The sequence below is a fragment of the Podarcis cretensis genome (genome assembly GCF_951804945.1).
Source record: "Podarcis cretensis genome assembly, chromosome: 6".
NCBI classification, from domain to species: domain Eukaryota; kingdom Metazoa; phylum Chordata; class Lepidosauria; order Squamata; family Lacertidae; genus Podarcis; species Podarcis cretensis.
Window position 1 is genome coordinate 22074331 of NC_137175.1, and position 17626 is coordinate 22091956.

General features: G+C 39.5%; 1 protein-coding gene across 11 annotated transcripts in view; it reads right to left on the minus strand.

Annotated features, from left to right (window-relative positions):
* NCOA3 (nuclear receptor coactivator 3) overlaps positions 1–17626 on the minus strand; it is a 99050-nt gene that overhangs the window by 19632 nt on the left and 61792 nt on the right. For 4 of the 11 annotated variants that reach the window (XM_079978890.1, XM_079978881.1, XM_079978885.1 and 1 more), the window contains 8 exons: positions 8660–8767; positions 7117–7289; positions 6004–6104; positions 4370–4544; positions 3066–3254; positions 2748–2849; positions 1169–1306; positions 29–176 (listed from right to left, as the gene is read on the minus strand). In XM_079978890.1, the coding sequence (XP_079835016.1) occupies positions 29–176; positions 1169–1306; positions 2748–2849; positions 3066–3254; positions 4370–4544; positions 6004–6104; positions 7117–7289; positions 8660–8748 (1115 nt within the window). In that variant the 5' untranslated portion in view covers positions 8749–8767. Of the gene's footprint in view, positions 1–28; positions 177–1168; positions 1307–2747; positions 2850–3065; positions 3255–4369; positions 4545–6003; positions 6105–7116; positions 7290–8227; positions 8811–15740; positions 15828–15915; positions 15932–17626 lie in introns of those variants that run through there. The other 7 variants (XM_079978880.1, XM_079978883.1, XM_079978884.1 and 4 more) reach the window with 5 other exon arrangements.

Consider the following 17626-nt stretch of genomic DNA (forward strand, 5'->3'; position numbering starts at 1 on the left):
AGCTGCTAAAACAGATTATTGATTTCACCTTTGAAGAAAGTGAGTGGAGATAAACCCATGCCGGTCATTGGTAACAGGGTTCCGGAACAATTTACTTTTTGTTTGTGCTGTCACTATTGTTCCATCAGCTAAGGAGAACCGATAGAGTGGCGTTTCAGCAAGACCTTGCATATAAGCTGTTAGGAAGAGTAGAAACTATTAGTACTGAAGCAATCTGCTTACATTTCCCATTCTAGAAACAGAAATAAAACTCACACTGCTTCATTAACTACTTTAACAAAATGGTCACTTAAAAAATAAAACATACACTTTGGAAAACCCAAAGCTTTGTGAAATTCTATTATCAAACTTGTGTTTGAGTAAAATTTATATTCAAATGTGTCCTGTCTTAATATAATAGTTCCAGAGACTTTAGTAATTCAAGAGTGTATGAGTTTTTAGATAATCACCTGTCTCAAAGCAATGAAAACGTGAAAACTTTCTCCCAGGTACTTTTACATGTCACAAAAATCAAACCAACACAATTTCCAGGGCTGATTGGGCTAAATGTAAGGCTGTATGCTAGGAAAGTGACCCAATTCACTCTCCTCACCGCAAAAGAAACCACAGCTAACCATGAACCTGATTAACCCCATGTTCATGTGTTATAAACACCAAACTAGCTGCGAGTGGCAATATTTTGTATTGCAGAGCCTAGGGTTTCATTAAAGAGTAGGGGAATTACATTTTCATGTAATATTTTGGGCTGTTCAGATACATTCATCTATTTCTCTCTCACACTTTTTCTCAGTAAAACAACAGCCCAAAATATTGTATGAAAATGGAATTCCCATACTCTTTAATGAAACCCTAGGCTCTGCAATACAAAGCCTTCACCTACTTTTTCTCACTTGTTTTACTAAGATAAGTGTGAGATAAATAGGTGAATGAATCTGAACAGCCCAAATTTAGTGTTTTACTAACACTAAATAGTATAACAAATTAGTTATAATTATTAATGAGCCTAATATAACCAAATGGTGTATACAATTTAATTTTTTACTGTAAAAGCATTTCCTAAGAGATATATTCATTGTGTTGATTTTAATATGGTCCTACATGTAGAAGCAAGCATGAAACAACTTTGTACAAATTAAATAAATTAGCATTTAGAAATGTGTGGTGTTACCTTCATGATAGTGGCGTTTGTTTGACCAGAGCTGTCCTTCATTTTGACATAAAAATCTCTGAATACAACGACGAATTGTATCTTCAAAGCCAGGTCTCATGGACCTTAGAGAATTTGTATCTATGTTAACAAGTTTACCTGTCAATCAGAAAAATGCTTACTTGATATAAAATATGTAAAACATAAAAGCTAACAACAATAAAATGAGCTTAGCATGGTTAGCAATGTTCTTTGGCATTAATGTGAAAGACAGAGTAAGAAAAAAGAAAGACTAGGCTGCAAACACAGTAATTTCAGATATGCACACAAATCCATTCTTTGAATCCTACTCACGATTCAACCCTTTTGCCTTGCATACAGAACCGAATATGTCAAGGTCTCAGCTTGAAAGACCATGTACATGTGAGTGGTTAGTTCTTTACGCAAGGTAAGAAGGATGAACTATTTAAAGGAGCACCTGGAGACTCGAAAACAGTCTTCCCCAGATAATCTGGATCCTCATTAATAGTCAACATAACTCCTGGAACTAAATACCAATGAGATATATCCAACATAAACCACCCTAAGACCTCCGGGTATAGGGTTGTATATAAATTCAATGAATAAACAAAAAGAATAGATAAACCCAAAACTGTTCCCACAAACAACACATAGCTATATTACTAGGTAAACATTTTATGTATTTTGTACTTTTCATTGCTTTAGAATTGTCTGGTTTTACATTGTTTTACTTATTTTATTTGATCTTGTTATGTTGCTTTGAGACTCTTTGTTTTGTATAAAGCAAATGAAAAATGCTGATAATGATAATCACCAACTAGGAAAAATCATAGCAGACTAAATTCAGCCAGAGTAGCTTTATGTTGCCAACTCAATATCTTTTGCTGGTTAAGATGGAAAATTCAATTGGCAGTTTTAGCTCTACGCTCCAGATTTAGCCCAGTTCAGATTATTTTCTCCCTTACCTTCTTCCTAGGCTGGTGAGAATAAGATTGTTCATACCTACAATTACCACCAGGCACACTTTTCCTGTGAATACCCATGTGTGGGTGTTATATTTGAACTGGGTGTTACCTGTGTAAAATCCCAAACCATGTGCTGAATCCCAAGATTTGGGAGAAAGGGAATTGACTCTTTGTATATTGGATTTTACAACACAATCCTATTTATAACTTGGTTTTCAACTACATGTCTCTGTCATGTATTCAAATATTACATCCATGCATGGATATTCAGGGTGTACAACTGCACATGCCCAGCCTCACATGCCCCTGTCCTGGGACGCTGCAATCTCCATCTACTTACGCATGAAGGGACAATGTGGGGGCTGAGTATCATCCAAACCAGGCCTTTATTTTGTAGAGAACAAGTATAGCTAAAATAAACAAACTAGGGTCGGGAGTGATTAAGAAAAATACAAGTAAAACCTACTGAAATATTAGCTGCCTTGGAGACTCTAATTCTAAATATATATTTTTTTGAAAACTCTAGGCAAGCAATTGTAAAATAACTGCACAAAACATGCTTGTGATCATTTACATTGAATAGAGTTCATTAGTTATTTATATAGCTTACTTACCTGAAAGGTCATGTCTAGTAACAAAGCTCTCTGTATTTGGTGAAAATACCCTTTCTACTGCTGAGATACGGCGTGCCACACATATCATACAGGACTGCAAATCTGCAATTCAAAACATTTTATGTTACATTTATAGATAGCTTGAGATTTAAAGAAAACAAAAGCTTTTTGTTTTATTAAGAAATACAAATATTGACATCTATGTACTGCTAAGTTATTTTACAAAAGGCACTGACTGAACACAGCTCATCACATTATAATTAAAGTTGTACTTAAGAGATAAAAAAATCAGCAGCCACATCAGCTGCATGCCATTACCTTCACCTTCTTCCAGCATGGCTCTTGGTTGTGATAAAGCAAAACATTGCATGGTTTCAAATCTTTGATGTGTATCTTGGTTGTTCCCTACATCTTCCAGAAGATCATGTACAGTGTTAACCATCATGCGACAATTAAATGTATGACTCTTCTGTCTAGGTGCTTCATTGGTCCAAGAAACTCCATTCACTAGCGTACACACAAATTTAAGAAATATATTATGTTTGAGCAGAATAAGACTTTACACAAGTTATTAGGTAAGACTGCATTCCTAAGCATGCTTGGAAGAAGTTTCACTAAACTCAATGGATGCCTCTCCTATGTCAGAAATGTTTTTTTTAAGTGCTACTGAAGAGGGAACACATTCTACTTTCTCACATATCAATAACAAAGAAGCAAACACTAGAAAGAAAGCAATGGTGCTAGCTATATAGCAGCTACATTTAAGGTATGAGAATTTAATAGTAGATTTCTGTTAATTAAAACAGTAAATGGAATAGTAGCTTATATTAAATTAAACTGTTTTGAAAGATATTTTTGTATGCCTTTAAAGAAAATTGGCAGTTATATATGAGAGGGCAAATGTAACAGTGAGACATAACGCTAGTATTTTCTTGAAAACTTAAAATAATTTGACAGAAAAGCAGCATATAAATGCAATAAATAAATTAAAATGTTTTTTAAAAGAGTGGAAACTAATTCAAATATAAAAAGGAATACTTTGCTTAATACTTAATCATCATCATCACTTTTAATTTGTATACCGTCTTTCTATCTTACAATACCTAAGGCGGTTTACAAGCTGAAGAAACAAAGAATGTACACCTTATAACAATCTAATGCAATACAAAAATGCAATAATAAAACATAACTTTAAAATAAGCAACCTACATCAAATAAAGTAACATTCAACGATCATTAGACTAGTATAGAATAATATTAAATCCACTCTTAACAATTACAATAAATAATTTCTAAACTGCAATCAATAAAACAACAGCAATCAATAAAACAACAGCAAGTGCATAAAATAATACAATACAAACTGAGAAGCAGAGACTGGAGGGTGGGGCAAGGCAGGTGGAAGAAGGCCTTGCCTGATGAAGTCTCTCCCCTCCCAGTTCTTCCTCCAGGCACGGCTTTCTTATAAGGACTCCCAGGGTTGGAGGGTGGGGCAAGGCAGGTGGAAGAAGGCCTTGCCTGATGAAGTCTCTCCCCTCACCACGTAAGGACTTTAAAGCTATATTCCTATTTAAAATGGATGTCTACACAGTAACAAACCCAAGTTTTAACAAGCTTATTACCTGTAGATTTTGGTAAATTTTTAAGAAAATCCTTCCGGTCCTCTTCATGCAAGATACTGTAAACACTTGTATTAACCAGGTCCTCTTGTTTATATTGCAAATACTGAGTGACATTTTCGGATACAAATACAATGTTCCCATCTCGATTTACGACGAATAAGAAGCCATCTAATGCCTAAAAACAAAATCATAGCAAATTATCCAAGTATACAGACTTTTATATATGTGAAAGATACAGAAAATAAAGGCACACCAATCTCAGACAGCAATCTTTTTTGGGGGGGCGGTCCTACATGTCTTTTCAGAAACAAATCATACTTAGTTCAATGGGGCATACTGCCAGGTATGTGTGTACAGCGTTGCAGCTGGAATGGGGAATAATGCATAGATACATGTAACAATGGACACACATACATGTAGTATGCATACCTAAGTATAAACACATCTCTGCTGAGTAACCTGGAAGAAAACTCTTCTTCAGAAGAACATGAATGAAACAACAAAAAGTCTAAGGATTAGAATTTAAAATTGTGCCTGGAAACATACAGCAAACATAAATATTTAAGGATCAATCTTACGTTGTCCCTGCAATCTGCACCCAAAATTCTAGCACTGTTTATGCACCAACTGAAGTTTCTGTACCATCTTCAAAGGCAATCCCATGCAGACGATATGACAGTAATCCAACCTGGAGATTACCCAATTTGTTAGACTGAGAATCCAGTTTTGGTTACAAGAAAGGAGATTCCAACTAAACATCAGGAAGAACTTTTGACAGTAAGAGTTGTTCAATGGACTCCTTCAGGATGTTGTAGACTCTCCTTCATTGGAAGTTACTAAGTAAAGGTTGGATGGCCATCTGTCATGGATGCTTTAGTTGAGATTCTTGCATTGCAGGGTGTTGGACTAGATGACTCTTGGGGTCCCTTCCAACTCTATGATTCTATGAATGTTGCTGTTTCGGTTGAAGACAGTGCATCACTTTCCAAAAAAGAAAGAAAGGCTGCATTGCTTACTTGTCTACCAATCCCTCTAGGCTTCTGCTCATGCAGCAAGCATACCAGGCCATTATAATAAAAAATAAATCCATGGCCTTTTAAACCGTGTGGAGGGTGAGGTGGTTATTGCGTCTGTTTGTTATTGTGTTATTATACTGTAAACCATTCTGTGATCTTCAGATGGAAGGCAGTATAGAGATTTAACAAATAAATTTAATAAATAATAAATGGGAAATGGGAAGCCTGTGTGTGCCTCCCATATTCCTGCTCTGTCCACGGACCCTATGCTCTGCCTTGACTGGACGGAATGCTGTAGCCAAAGGATGGGGAACCTGTGGTGTTGTTGGACTCTAACTCCCGTTAGCCCCAGCCAAAATGACCAAAGATCAAAGATTATATAAGTTGTAGCCCTGCAGCTTCTGGAGTACCACAGGTTTCCCATCACTGCTTTAATGTTTAAAGTTGTTTAAAACATGTGTATCAATTACCTTTGCAAGAAACTCTGAAGTATTTGATTGCAAAGGTTTGTTTTGTTTCCTGTGAAGCCTACATAAGGCTATTAGTATTTATCAAGTGAGGAGGGAAATGTTGCTGTAATATATACTTTTCAGTACTTGTAATAGCCTATAGACTTGCCTGTAACAGAAGAGGTCCCAATGAATCCTTATCAATAACCCCTTGACCTGTTGAAGATACGTCAGCCTTCTGTACATCGTCATCAGTGGAAGCTGTTTTTCCTAAAAAAAAATAGAGCAAATTTTGAAACTTGTACTGTATGTAAGTATTTTTGTAAACGTCTGTCATATATAGCAAGCATTCTCTAAGATTTGCAATGAAAATCTAATGCGATTGTAGAATTAATGGCTGTTATTTTCACAATATTTACATCTCAGAATGTTTCTATTTCTCCTTGCTATGGGAAAAACACACCCAGTGCAACACTCAAATCCTTTTGTTGTTATTGGCATCTGTCTTGAGACAATGAAATGCGTGTCCAGGGGTGAAGTCAAATCATTGCGTTAGCAGCATCAAAGTGACCTCCCAGGGGCACAAGCATGGACAGTGTGTATGGAGGTTCTGGGCTGCCCAGATGACAACCCCTCCCCCCAGACTCGCTGATGTGGTCCCAAAGGAAAGCACCAGCTTGGCTGCAGGAGTTGGTGGAAGGAGGGGTATATGGAGCTATTAATCTAGCATCCAGGATTGTATCAATCCTTGGATTCACATGCTCGCTCCACCACCCCTTCTGTATTCTTTACTTGCTCATCTAACAAATGCAATGTGACTGAGCAGGGATAGACATTTATTTGAACATGGGAAGTGCCTAACCTTGCAGGATAGAACTTTGGTTCCTGTGCTTTCTAACCAGTTCAATAATTGAAGAAACGGATCTATTAGCCTGAAACCTCCCTTCTGAATTCATTGTGAATACACTTTTGGATCCTCAGTACCATTCTGATCTTTTATTCTACAGTGACTTGCCCAACACCATGAATGTAAAACTAGAATTCAGTTTAGGAAAAATTGTCAATCATTACTTCATTTCCCCCCTTTTAAAGTAGTTCAATTATATTCTATTTGCAGAAAACTTCATTAAGGTAAACTCAGTCAACATTCAAGCAGTTAATACAGAAGAAAATGTAACAAAATTTTAAAGCCTTATTTAAAAGCTAGATTTAAACATCCATATGTGATAACCTGAAAATAGAATATAATTTCTCCCTTGTAATATAAGAAGTCAGGACTTGCCTTGCTCCTTTATCTGCCGTATCTGTCTAACAGTTTCCTTTAAAATTGCACATTTATCCGGCTTGACATTGAAATTGTCAATGTCACTCAGATTAGCAGAAATCAGCTCAGCCAGTTCTTCAATATATTTACTTTCCTGTTCACGTCGACGTTTCTCTCCACTGCAGATCAGACTACAAAAAAGAGACAACATTTTAAAGTAGTTAAGCCTAATTATTATAGGATCTTCTTTCAAACCATTTATTTATTCTCAAATTGCTAAATGTTCAGGTATGCACTTCTCATTCTAAGTTTAAATCACTCTGACTGTGACTTTTGTGTCACAGTAAGCCATATTTAATGGTTTGCCATCAATGTGCAAATTCGCTCCAGCTTCTCTCCACCTTGCTAGTGAGCAGGGACAACAAACTATGATGCACAATATGAAGCTAAGGTTTGTTCTTGGCTTCCTATTGCGGTTTGTTTCGAGCAAACATCCAGTCTGGATGTAATGGTAAGAAAAATATTGTGGGTTTTTTTGCTCTCACTAACTAGCTGGAAGTGAAGTGGGAGCACTCTTTGAATTCATGTTAAACCATTAACCATGGCTTACCACGATGTGCAAATGCAGCCAACCTGTGCACAGAAAGGTGAGTTACAAATGTAATACATCATAGATAGCCAACATGGTGCCCTCCAGACTATCAGCATGGCTCATGATCAATGATGATGGGAGATGTGCTCTAACAACATATGGAGGGCACCATGTTGGCTACCCACTATACATATTTATATGGTCAGCAACTGGAGCTCACTAAGTAAAATCCACCAACCTTAGAAATGCCAACTTCCCTCCCTCTTTCCATTTGTCAATCTTGGGCAAGTATCTTCCAACAGCCACTATGTGTGTGGGGAGAGGCTGAGTTACTAGTCCATTACCCCTCACTCACTTTTCAAAGTAATCCACTAGGAAAATTAGTGGCTGAGTAGGGATATACACCAATGTTGTTGAAATTTCACATCAATAGGAAATCAATAGAAGAAGGGCAGTAAGATATAGTGGGGTAAATATATGCAATGAAATTTATGTGAAAAAACTTCTATCAGGAAGACATCAGAATAGGATAACTACTCAAAAACGCCCAGCATTGCAAGGGACATCTTGCATTTGGAAAATGTTGAGTGGTACAGGCACACAAGAACAGAAGGTGAATACTGAAGGGAGAAGAAAAACATGTTATTGTACCACTATTACTTTTTGATTTAAGCAATATACACCAAATTACATATTTATGCTTTTCTAGGGCCCTTTTTTAAAAAGTATGTATTCCCCTCCAAATTAAAAATTAATTAACAAATCCTGCCTCTAAAATTGTTTATACAACTAATTTTTCCTGCAATAATATTATTTGACTGTTTCACATACACCAATATCAGAATGTTAGGCATGTCACCAACTACAATCTGGCACTAAATGCCAACACATCAGTTTTAAATACTGAAAAAACCCCATTCACTATTTGTAAACAACCCATAATAAAATAAAAAAATTAATACTCTCTACCCTGGTCCCGGGGTATCACAGGGCAATGGCTTGCGTTTTCTTGAATCACTGGTCATGCTGTCCAAGGAGTTCTCCCCTAATCCACTCATTCTGATCACACATCAGCAACTGAAACAGTCAAGGAGTAACCAAGTTGAAATTTTCTCATGAACTAAAAAACAAAGGTGTTCAAAAACAATAAAGTTAGGAACTTAAACTTTTGTAATGTTGGGGTTGCAAGTGACCCGAAGATCATCTAGTTCAATGGTTTTCAAACTTCATTCCAGGGCGTATTAGGCATCTTCAATGAAAATGGATTTCAAATATGTCCATCAGTGAACATGAGCAGTATCCTATAAAATAGCATAACCACCAACTTCCTATTATTTCTGTTTTAGATCTCATGTTCACAGAAGGATTGTGTCACATACCAACTGGTTGGCTGAACAGACTGTCCAAGAATAGCACTGCCATTTGCCCGGCAGGTGCTGCTTTTAGGATGCCCTCCCCACCACCTTGCCACTGAGTAATGAGAAGGTGCCTAAGAGCCACCTGGATGTTCTGTCATTTTGGATGTAGTGCTTGGTAGGTTCAAAGCAGAAGCTATATTCAAAGGCCACTGTAGTGCCCCCGTCAAATTACAGAGGTTGTGGGGCATCAGCAAGTTGGGATGGACACTCCAAAATTAGTTACCAAAGGCAGGGTCAATTGAAGGCTTTCCTCCAAGCTTACTTACTAAAGCAAAGGGCAGGAGGAGTTCGTGGAAATACACAGGGAAGAGCTGGGACGTTCCATTTGGCCACTGCTGTTATACTGTCTACTCTTAGATCATGATAGGCAACAGTGAGCCCAAACAGACCAGGCCTTTGTGAACTGTGCACACACCCCAAATCCTCAGCAACATACAGGGCTCTGTGTTAAGATACTTGGCATTGCAGACATGTTTATACCAAATATGTTCCCTGAAGGAAAAAAAGTTTGAAAATCACTTGTACAATTCAATCTTAAAGTAGGCTGCCAACTATCTTTTTTAAAAGCTGATGAAATAATACTAGATATCTGCGTGCTTACTTGTTTATGTAAAAACTACATTTCTAACCTTTAAGGCAAAAATTGCATTGCAACTGCAGCAGTGTAATGACCACTACAGTCTACAGCATGAAATACGTTTTTCACTCCCATTTGTTTTAGCCTCCTCCAAATCCGCAACAGGCATGGCCTCCTTCCCATATGAAACCATATCATCCAGATGTTGTAACATCCAAATTAAGAAGGAAGATACACCATGTAGAAAGCATGCACAGACTTAGCATACTTAAAATATAAAAAATGTATAAAATAATTCAGATGGCTCAAGAGAAAAGAGTATATGAGTTTGCAGTGGGGGCACTCCATCACCAATAATAGCTATGAATTCTGTTGTGTCTGTATTCAACCTGATGCCTCAGAGATTATTATGGTTTAAGATACAGGTTGATTTAAATATTTAAAAGGAGTCCTTTCTAATAAAACATTATTAACTGGGAGTGGAATATTAAAGTGACAGATCATGAGACAAATCAGATAGAATTGTGCTGAAATTTTAGCATATTGGCCACAGGAGAACTTTATCCATGAAAGTTTAGCTACATTCATTTATAATACTCTTTTTCCTAAAAGCAATAATTTTGGCAGACCTTAGTTTTTCTAAAGAAAAGGGGTTATCTTGCCACTTTTGGGGCCCCAATATTTCCAAAGATTATCAAGGTTGCCAGTCAAAACATTGTTGTAAAGCCTGCATTAATTATTTGGAGGGTTGTTTTTTTCTAGATACATGGCAGAACTTAAATATCTTGCTTAAAAGAGGTATAGTATCCCAGTCAAGGGAAGTAATAGTACTGCTCTATTCTGTCGTGGTCAGAACACACCTGGAGTATTATGTGCAGTTCTGGGTGCCACAATTTTAAAATGATATGGACATGCTGGAACGTGTGCAGACAAGGGCAGACAAGATGATCAAGAGTCTGCCAAACAAGGCTTGTGAGGAACTCTTGAGAGAGATGGGTATGTTTAGCCAGGAAAAGAGGAGACTGAAAGGAGACAACAGCCATCTTCAAATATTGAAAAGGCTGTCAAATAGAAGATGGAGCTGGCTTGTTTCCTCCTGCTCCAGAGGGCAGGACTTAAACCAATGGCTTCAAGTTACAAGAAAAGAGATTCTGACTAAACATCAGGAAAAACTTTGTGGCAGTAGGAGCTGTTTGACAGTGGAACCAACTCCCTTGGAAAATGGTGGACTCTCCTTCCTTGGGGGTTTTAAAGCAGAGATTGGATTATCATCTGTCATGGATGCTTTGGTTGCGATTCCTGCATTGCAGGAAGTTGGACTAGATGATCCTCAGGCTATCTTCCAACTTTACAGTTCTATGATTTTATGATTCTATGGAAGCAGTTGCACATCACAAACTACAGGACACCAGTTAATGTTAGATTAAGATACAGATAGGTAGCCGTGTTGGTCTGCCATAGTCAAGACAAAATAAGAAAATTCCTTCCAGTAGCACCTTAAAGACCAACTAAGTTAGTTCTAGGTATGAGCTTTCGTGTGTGTCAGGGGCTCAGGAGCAGAGGCACAGGGAAGAGAGGAGATGGAGAGCGAAGGGGAAGAATCCGAGGGGAGCGTAGGAGAAGAGGACAGTGGACCGAGGGATTCCATGAGCCTATCCAGCGAATCGGAAGATTCACAGAAGGGGGCGCCAGTGGCCAGGGGTAGGGGGTTCCCAAGGGGAACGCCCCAGGAGCAAGGGGGCAGCAGGGACTCCCAGAGCAGTAGCTGGAAATCAGGACCAGCTTCCCCACCAGAGCAGAGTGGGGGGGAAGAATCCCAAGGATCGGGGCCAGTGCATTCCCCACCAGGGAGAGAAAATAAGGCAGGGCTGACCACGCCTCCATCAGAAAGTCGGACAACGGAGGAGAGGTCAGATCCGGCCAGTGTCCCGGAAGAGGGAAGCAGTGACCGAAGTAGTGTAACGGTTAGGAGAAAGGTCACTGGGCTGGCGCGAGAGGCAAGTTCAAATGTACAGGAGCGCGGGACAGCAGAGAATGAGGATTGGGAACCGGGTCCTAAAGCCCGCCGGAGGGAGGGGGAGGAGCTAAGCGACTCAGCGTCGGAAGAGTCCAGAAAGGGCAATGCCCCAGCGGGCAGGAGGACCCAGAGGAGGAGAGAGCAGCGTAAAAGGTGGAGCAGGGCTAGGATCTTAAACTGGTGTCATAGGGGAGGGGACTCAGACGGGACTTCGCCGATCTAGGGTTTAAGACGTAGGGCTGCATGCTGTGGCTTTGAAATGGAAACTGAACTTCAATAAAGACTTTTGTACATTACTACAGCCTAGCGTTGGTCCTCTGTGAGCTGGGACCTAGAGGCAGCTCTGACAGTGTGCATGCACACTTCTTCAGATACACACTGTGTATCTGAAGAAGTGTGCATGCACACGAAAGCTCATACCTAGAACTAACTTAGTTGGTCTTTAAGGTGCTACTGGAAGGAATTCTCTTATTTTGTTAGATTAAGAGTTAGCTAAACTAAATTTCTACTAAATGGCTGTTTTTCATGTCATAACTAGAAGGCAGCTATCATAAAGAACAACTATTTCTTCAACTTCTTTTTTTAAATTTAGAAATTGCAGACACCCATGTCATTGTGGAAGACAGTTTCCACCTATTGTATTGGGAGAGTCATCATTTTTCGTGTACAATGCATGCCCCAAGAAAAATAAAGTTTTTTAAAAAAGAATAAATTTGCATGACAATAGGAAAACCCAGAGAAAAACAAATTGTGAGTTGCATGCTTGCCACAAGATGGCAGGGTAGTATCAAACACTTGGACCTGGCATTTAAAGGACAACAAAATCATCACACACACAAAAGGGAAGCTTTTTAACAGAGAAAGCAAGACCAAGCTCTGCTCTGTCATGCAAAAGGCACAGTGCAGACTCATTCAGACAGCTGCTTTCAACAGTTATGTGGTTTGTATGATTTTTTTTTTTTTTTTTGGGGGGGGGAGTTCCAAACCCCGAAGTAGTATTGTGTAGATACTGCATGCAGATTACAGTATTTGGTTGCCTCTGCTCTCATAGCAACTGCATTCCTAAACAGACACACAGTTTTGTGGCACTAGAAACTGCCACAGAAAGAGACAGGAAGTAAATAAAACAAGATAAAGAGTTGGAGAGAAGCTCAGGAAGGGTAGGGGTACAGCAGACAAGACAGAAACCCAGAAAAAAAGTTGCTGTACTTAAAACAAACTGTACAATGCCTTCAAAAGTCAAGCTGTTTTGTAACTAATTTGGAGATGAAGTAATATTAAAAGGAGAGTTGCGTGTCTGTGTATAAATAAGGTTTGATTAAAAAAAAAACCTCTTTCAGCTTTGATAAATTATACCCAAAAGTATCTTGTTGCACTAGGGAAAAATTATACTGAATACTGTATTTTAAAAACTTGTATTGTTCACTCAACTTACAGATATCCATTATTTCTTGCGGCTATACCTCAATACATAACAGTATCCACAAAGTTGTCAAAACAGGGTTTGCTTGGTTTTTTTTAAGGGGCTATCTTATTTACTTATTATTTGAATTTATAGCAAAGCCTTCACCACAAGGTCTGTTCAGGGCTGGATACATACAATTCTTTAATATTGTTTAAAATAGCAATTAGAACTTCAGTTAAAAGATTATCATTAACAGCTATATTTTAGCACTTCTTTTATTACCACTGTAGTTGTATTCTGAAGTAAATAGCATCTTGTAAGGAAATGGAGTAGCTCTGAAACAAGGGACACTGCCTTAAAATGAGACTAGCTGGTAAGTCTATTTCCCTAGCAACAGTGTTCTAATATACCCTACGCAGACCTCCATCATTTCTCCATAATATTATTGCTTCTGCAATATAGAAAGCAATGCAATACCGCAGCCAATTTGCAAGGAAGCCCAGAGGGGCTGCGCTCTTGCTGCTTAGGGTCCTACAGTGAATATGCTTAGTGATAGCGATTTTTACGCAACAAGAGACCTTCACAATTGAGCCAATTATTAATGCAAATACCACCTATTAAAATATAGCAGCAATGCTGATCAATCTGATGTGAGAGCATAGTAACTATAGTTCCTATGTTTTTCTGCAATTGCTTGAAATTGTTTTTACTGAAAGTACAGTCACTCACTGACAAGCCAAGTCACAATGCGGTTTTAGAGCTCAGAGATCAACAGTCAACAGGATTTTCAATGCGCCAGCTGCAAAAGACAATGAGGTTGTGCATCCATAGCAGTGACCAGAGGAGGAATGGCCACTGGGAAGAGCACAGAGAAGAGACACCATGGTGCATATACAGCAGCACAACTGGACTCGTTCATTTTCCCCAGTTGCAACAAAGCATGTCTCTCTCCCAAAGCTGGATAACCTTCCCATAGTTCCCAGTTTGACTCTACCCCCAAAAGGTGCACTCCTCCAATGTCTCCAGAGACTGATGTATGCCAACAACAGCACTCTTGAATGCGTCTCTACAGAGTAATAGTATATCAAGTACTCTGCATACAGATTAAGAAAAGTTTGCTGTTGTCCTCTCTAAGTGTTCCAGTATTTCCCAATAATATGAAATTGTTATTTCCATTTGTTACCAATTTTCAAAGAACTTCACTAAACAAAAAACTTCTTTAGAATCATTCCAGAGCACAATGCTCTCGTATTTATTAAGCAGTGTGATAGCTGTCAAAGCTGTTAACAAAAGTTCCAGCCAAAACAGTGCTAGGATGTTGTTGGGCTACAACTCCCACCATCCCTAGCCAGCAGGAGTATCAGTCAGGAATGATGGGAGTTATAGTTTGGCAACATCTGGGGGACCCAGGGTTGAAAAATGCTGGCCTAAGTACCTGTCTCAAAAAGGAATACCGTAGGTTTAACTTACTGTGTAGACTTTAGATGGTACTGATCCAGGGATTAACCACTGAACAGCTGGGGAGGGGGCTTACAGATACAAAAATAAATAAATAAATAAATAACATGAATTTCTGTTGCCTGTTTGTGGAGGGCAACAAACAATGGCTAGTTTAGCCATTGCCAATATGGTGCCCCTCCAGGCCTGACCCAGCCCACTGATGATGCATGAGAGGCAACCACCTCAAACAGCAGGCTCTGGACTATTGGGAGGTGACAGATCCACGTGTGCAACCACCCATTACCCTCTGGGAGCCTGATCTGTAGCTACTCATTAGAGAGATAAGACAGAACAACACTCTGCACATGAGCAAGGAATAACTCTCCTCTATTACTAGGCAAGTTACAGGGCTGGGTTCTGAAGTCAGCAGGTTCTAGCTTAGCTGCTCACTGAAATAGAAAACAAGGCAAGCTAAAGTTGAGCATGTCCAGCTAAGATTTATTTGCTATTTGGTGAGCCCAGCCAGGGGGACAGTGTCATTCTACTCTCCATCTCCCAAGCCAGCATGCCTTCCAGAAAGATGCTGTGGGGTTGAGTAAAGAAGCCCCCATTGAAGACTCCTTGCTCTCCCAGAAAAAGAAGTGCTTTTTCCACAGAGCTCCATAAAAAAGTTCATTGGGTGGTGCGGAGTCTGGTGGAGAGCTGTTGCTTACTAAGAGGTAGGAGGGTGAGGTGGGGAAGCAGTTGGCATAATTAACAAACACCTACAGGAGCACCATGTTGGATCCAGCACTACATTTGTATCATGTTGACCTTGTTAGCAAGCCTCCTTGGAAGACATGTGTTTCACATACACACGTTCCAGGCATTTAGTCAGTGGCAATAGTGCATCTTGGCAGATTTACCCAGTAATTTACACAGGTTATGGGGATCCTTATTGGACAGAAAAAGAAAGAAAATCTACACATTTCCATTTCAGTGGGGCTCAGCAACAATGCATATCTACTCTGACAGTGGGGATCGCTAAGTGCATTTTCTTAGGTATGTGAGAATTAGTTAATTCTAACCATGACTAAACTAGCGCACACAAACACACAAAGCAAACAAACACAGAAGGTATAAGAGAAGGGGAGAAGAGGTGTTCAGAGCTGCTTAGAAAGCCACACTAGCCTGCTCTTCCTCTCTAGGCGTACCTTGAAGACTAGGTCTCAGCAATGCACAGCTGAATTGGTGAGGACCCAGGCATGCAGACACTCCAAGGTAGGATGTTAAAAATAGATCTAAAAACATAGGAAGGGGAAGCAGATGTGGAGGCTACAATTTATAGGGGAAGGACCTCCAGAAGACAGAAAAGCAAACAAATTTTACCTTTCCAACACTGTTGACAATCCTGAAGAAAGAGGACTAGTGTGTGTGTTGAATCTTCCAGGTAAGGCAGGAAAAGGTGAGACAGGGAGGTAGGCAGGAGGCCTGAAAAGGACCTCTGAGCAGTTGGAACCAAGATCTCTGATTCAGCAAGCAGGGATCCAGAGAAGAAGGAACTGAAGTAAATTCCTGAAAAGGACTTCTGAAGCAGCTGCACTTGAAGCAGCAAGTGACCATCCAGAGGTGCAGGAACCAGTGTTAGTGAGGGAAAAGCGGAGGAGGATAATGGAGTTAGACCTCCGTTTAAGGGATTTTCAGCAAGCGATTTCAAGGAGAGTGGAACTGAGCAATCAGAAGAAGTAGTGGGATCAGGACCTCAGCTTTTGTACCTTTTTGGACAAAAGCTTCAAAGCAAATTCAAAAATTGATTGGATCAGGGAGGTGCCATTCCTGACCAGCCTTGCTTAATATAGCTCTGAAGCACATGGCAAGATGGGGTGGGTCTTTTTCTTTTGCAGATATAAAGCGGCATTCTTCACTCTTTCACTAGTCTGATTAGATTTTAGTCTTGAACAATGGTCACATTTCCTGAGGGAGGAGACAGTAATTATACTTGGATTGCATTGACTGGATTACATTTCCCAAAGCTATGACTTGTGACATCGCTTCCATTGAGGTGACCAATATTCCTTAGGCAGGCCTTTTTCCTTTTACTGCAAAGTGAACCAAACTGAAACCATAAAAAAACCTTATAGGCAATACTGGAGTGAAGCATCTCCCAGGCTCCTGAGCGAGCAGCCTGCCAAAATGCCCTTCCCAGTAAGCAACCCACCTACTGGGAAGCTTTGGAGCAGAACAGCTGCCAGCCAGTTACCTTTGGGTGGAAGGTGGTAGAGAGTGCCATGGCGGGGAAGCTGCAGGCGTTCTCCACCCAGACAGCTCTTAGGAGCATAAGCACTCCTGTGTATGCCAATCACACACCCTCTCTCGGTTTTGACTACAATTGTGTCACCACTTACTAGTTGAGTTTGCTGTTAAAGGCACTATATCATGCCCAAGCATGAGAAAGACCCAAAATGTGAAAACACTATATATTTTAATTTTTTTGGCCATTGATGCATATGAAGAATTGGAACACTTTCCCCTAAGAAGTTTGTTGAAACTATTTTCCCCCAAGGACTCAAGATCACTGGGGCATGTTGGGAAAACACTCACTTGTAATAACCAGTGTACCATTATGCATATACTATTCATGGTCTTATGAATCTAATGGTCTTATGAGTCACATTGTTTATTCCATTTAATATATATGGTTCTTGCATACAACAGAATATTTGTTCACATTTGGTACTTGACTATTACTATATATGAACCCTTATTGTAGAATACTATATCCATGACAACATGTCCAGGATCTGAGGAAATATGCTGTGGAACAGCAATGGGAAAGGGCTATTGCCTTCATGTCCCCAACTGAGCGAAACAGAATGCTGAACTAAATGGACATTTGATCAGAGCCAGAAAGCCTCCTCTTATGTAGTTTGTGCCAATGGTATTACTAATCGGGCTGATGATTATCAAGAGGTCAACCCAGATAAAGACAGGTTTTCTTGCAATCTGTAAAGGAACTTACTATTTAGAGCCAACTCTCAGCCAAAGCAGCTAAGCTGAAGCACAGATTTTGAAACTGCAAAGCTAGAAAAATAATTACAAG